The 3,110-nt window shown below is 43.9% G+C and overlaps 1 protein-coding gene across 1 annotated transcript; it reads left to right on the forward strand.

Moving 5' to 3' along the window:
* The first annotated feature begins 47 nt into the window (after positions 1 to 47).
* On the forward strand, positions 48 to 2,877 carry LOC139815192 (CXXC-type zinc finger protein 1). The gene is made up of 6 exons (XM_071781911.1): positions 48 to 263; positions 475 to 596; positions 693 to 783; positions 861 to 1,081; positions 1,169 to 1,745; positions 1,981 to 2,877. Exons 1-6 carry the CDS (start codon positions 234 to 236, stop codon positions 2,494 to 2,496), a joined length of 1,557 nt encoding a protein of 518 aa, XP_071638012.1. The 5' UTR covers positions 48 to 233; the 3' UTR covers positions 2,497 to 2,877.
* The last annotated feature ends 233 nt before the right edge of the window (positions 2,878 to 3,110 follow it).

Here is a 3,110-nt window from a genome sequence, read left to right on the forward strand (position 1 = left end):
ATTTTTAAAAACCTCATTTTTTTGCATTCTGCCTTAGCGACTGTGTCGTATTGCCGACAGTGCTGAGTGCTGATCAACAATGGCGACGAGATCGGTCGCTTGTCTTTTCGTGCGGTCGTGAAACGTATGGCTCGCCGTGTACACAAGCGAGATGCATGTAAATAGTGTAATATAAATATTGTAAAACCGATAGAAACGTTACTTTCCTCGTGTTACTCCGAGTTCACTTCGCCATGGCTGATAAAAGGCAGCACAGTTTGTCGGTGAGGATAAAAAAACAATTATGCAGTTGTATATTAAATAAAATACAATCTTTCGCCAGCTTTGCGAACGAGAGTATCGTACATACAAATTACAATAATCTTATTTGTTTTGTACAAGCCCTTTGTAGAGTATAATGTCTAAAATGCGATCTAACCTCTTTGTTGTAAAAAAAAAAATACTTGGACTGATTTCAACGTGCATTATGTGTAGAAAGAGGAGATAGCGAAGCAATTTATGCTGCCGGAGAGGAAGAGCAAGATCGCAACATTGCTGAAACAGGATGGTCAAGCGTATTGCATTTGCAGAAGCTCGGACAGCTCTCGCTTTATGATGTGAGTAAACGTACCGAGACGTCAAATAATTATTTTTGTCTAAACTTGGGATATCTGAGACAAGAGAGTGCAACCTTGCATTTTGAATTATTTCAGAGGATGCGACGCGTGCGAGGAGTGGTACCATGGTGATTGCATAAACATAACTGAGAAGGATGCGAAGCACATAAAACAATTTTTCTGTGTTGTAAGCAAGCTTCTCAAATCAAGCAAATCTTTCAAGAGTAACGATGAAAGGCAACTCGGTGTAATTGATTATTGTAGCGTTGCAGAGAGGAAGATCCGACGTTGATAACGCGATACAAGCCACGCAGGACCGACCAGGATGACAGGAAACATAAGAAGTACAAGGAGAAGGAGAGAGCGCACCGATATGAGTACGACGCGCCGTGGGGTCCTACTGTGGAGAAGAAATCCTCCAAACGTTGCGGAGAATGCACAGGATGTCTACGTATGGAAAATTGTGGAAAATGTGACGCTTGCAGGTAACGTACGAAGAAACAATTGACAAAGCTATCATTTGTGCGAAGCAGTCTTGCTAGAATTAATCTTCTTGGATCTCATATGTGTAGGCATCTAAAGAAATTTGGACCTTCGGTGCGACTGAAGCTCAGATGCATCCAACGAACCTGTCGTGTAGTAGGCGATCCACTGAAACCTTCGAAGAGTCTTAACAAGGGGACGAAATTGACCAAGAGGCGGAAGAGGGACTCGAGCAACGAGAGGAACGAGTACTTGGAGCCACCGCGCCACTGCTATGGACCAGCATGCACGAAGCAGTCGCGACCCGGTAGCAAATACTGCTCCGACGATTGCGGCCTGAAGCTGGCGACGAGCAGGATCTACCAGGTGCTACCGCAGCGGATACAGGAATGGTCGTTGACCGCGTGCATCGCGGAACAGAACAACAGACGCGCCCTGGAAGCCGTGAGGAAGCAGCAGCACGACGTCCGTAGGATACTGCAAGAGCTGGAAAAGAGACACGTCGAGTTGGATCGTATTGTCGAACGCGCGAAACACGCGTCCATCGATCCGCAAGCCGAGGTGGACGACTACGACGACACGGAGAGCAGCATGTACTGTATAACGTGCGGCCACGAGGTCAACTCGAGAACCGCCATTAAACATATGGAAAAGTGTTTCAATAAGGTATTACAAAACGCAGTGTATGTTATAGAAAATCACACAGGTGGTTACTTGGGTATACCAGTTTCTAATGGGAGCATTTATGTAAACTTAAAATATTGTGTGTATACGCATTTGTCACTTTTCCTAGTATCGGTTTCAGACTTTCATTCAAGTTTAATGTAAATCGTATGATTTATCTTATGAAATGAGTTTTCCCTCAAAATGAAAATGCTTACACTGGGCTTGTATTTTGCAGTACGAATCACAAGCGTCCTTCGGTTCGATCTTCAAGACGCGCATCGAAGGCCAAGTGATGTTCTGCGACTTCTTCAATCCTGGGAACAGAACTTACTGCAAACGACTACGCGTTCTGTGCCCCGAGCACTGCAAGGATCCAAAGATCGGCGACACTGAGGTATGCGGTTGCCCCTTGGTTACGAACGTGTTCGACGCTACGGGGGAATTCTGTCGCGCGCCTAAGAAGAGCTGCGTAAAGCACTACATGTGGGAGAAGCTGCGACGAGCGGAGATCGACATGGAGAGGGTGAGGCAGTGGTTGAAAATCGACGAGCTCGTGGAGCAAGAGAGGCAGATCCGGTCGAACATGGCGACGCGAGCCGGTGTATTGGCTCTAATGTTGCACTCCACTTATAATCACGAGTTAATGGAGCAGATGACACAGGAACAGAGTAGGGAACAGCTGCAGGCGATGGAGGAGGAGCTGCGAAGGAGATATGGTGTACATCAGAAGGAACAATGCATGGACCAGTGATTCTCTACTTTACACTTGACTGATATTATTGCTAGATCTGTAACTTTCAGCTGCACTTGCTTACCATTTTTTATTCTCCTCCCTTTTTCTCTGAAAGTAAATGGTTAAAAAATGAAAAGCGTAAGCAAGCGTAGCTAAACGAAACAGATCCAGTGTTACTATTTTAACATACTCTTTGTTTCGAACTGATTACGCGTTGCACGGTCAACAGTTTTCCTAACAATTGTCGATGTAACTAATCGCGGACTCGGGATAAAACGTTGAAGAGCTACAGAAACTTGGTACAATGGTTGTAAAACTTGTACTGAAATGTAATGTGCGTATATATATGTATATTGTGTACTTGTCAATAGTATGATTAAAATAATTCCGTATCGCAAATATGAGACTTTTAAGCTCTGCCATTTTTTGAATAAACTTACCTCGAAATCGAAGTACATTCTGCTGAATACGTCTTCAAAGAAAATGAGAAAAGAATGTCTTGGTAACGTAATACCCATCCTGTTATAATCGTACTTACGCTTGTAACAGAACGTATCACATTCTTGATTAACTTAAAACAAAAAGTTTCTCCAAAAAAAGTGGTAGTATGCAACAGATGGAGAAGCAGGTAG

Source organism: Temnothorax longispinosus, chromosome 6 (assembly GCF_030848805.1).
Source record: "Temnothorax longispinosus isolate EJ_2023e chromosome 6, Tlon_JGU_v1, whole genome shotgun sequence".
NCBI classification, from domain to species: Eukaryota; Metazoa; Arthropoda; class Insecta; order Hymenoptera; family Formicidae; genus Temnothorax; species Temnothorax longispinosus.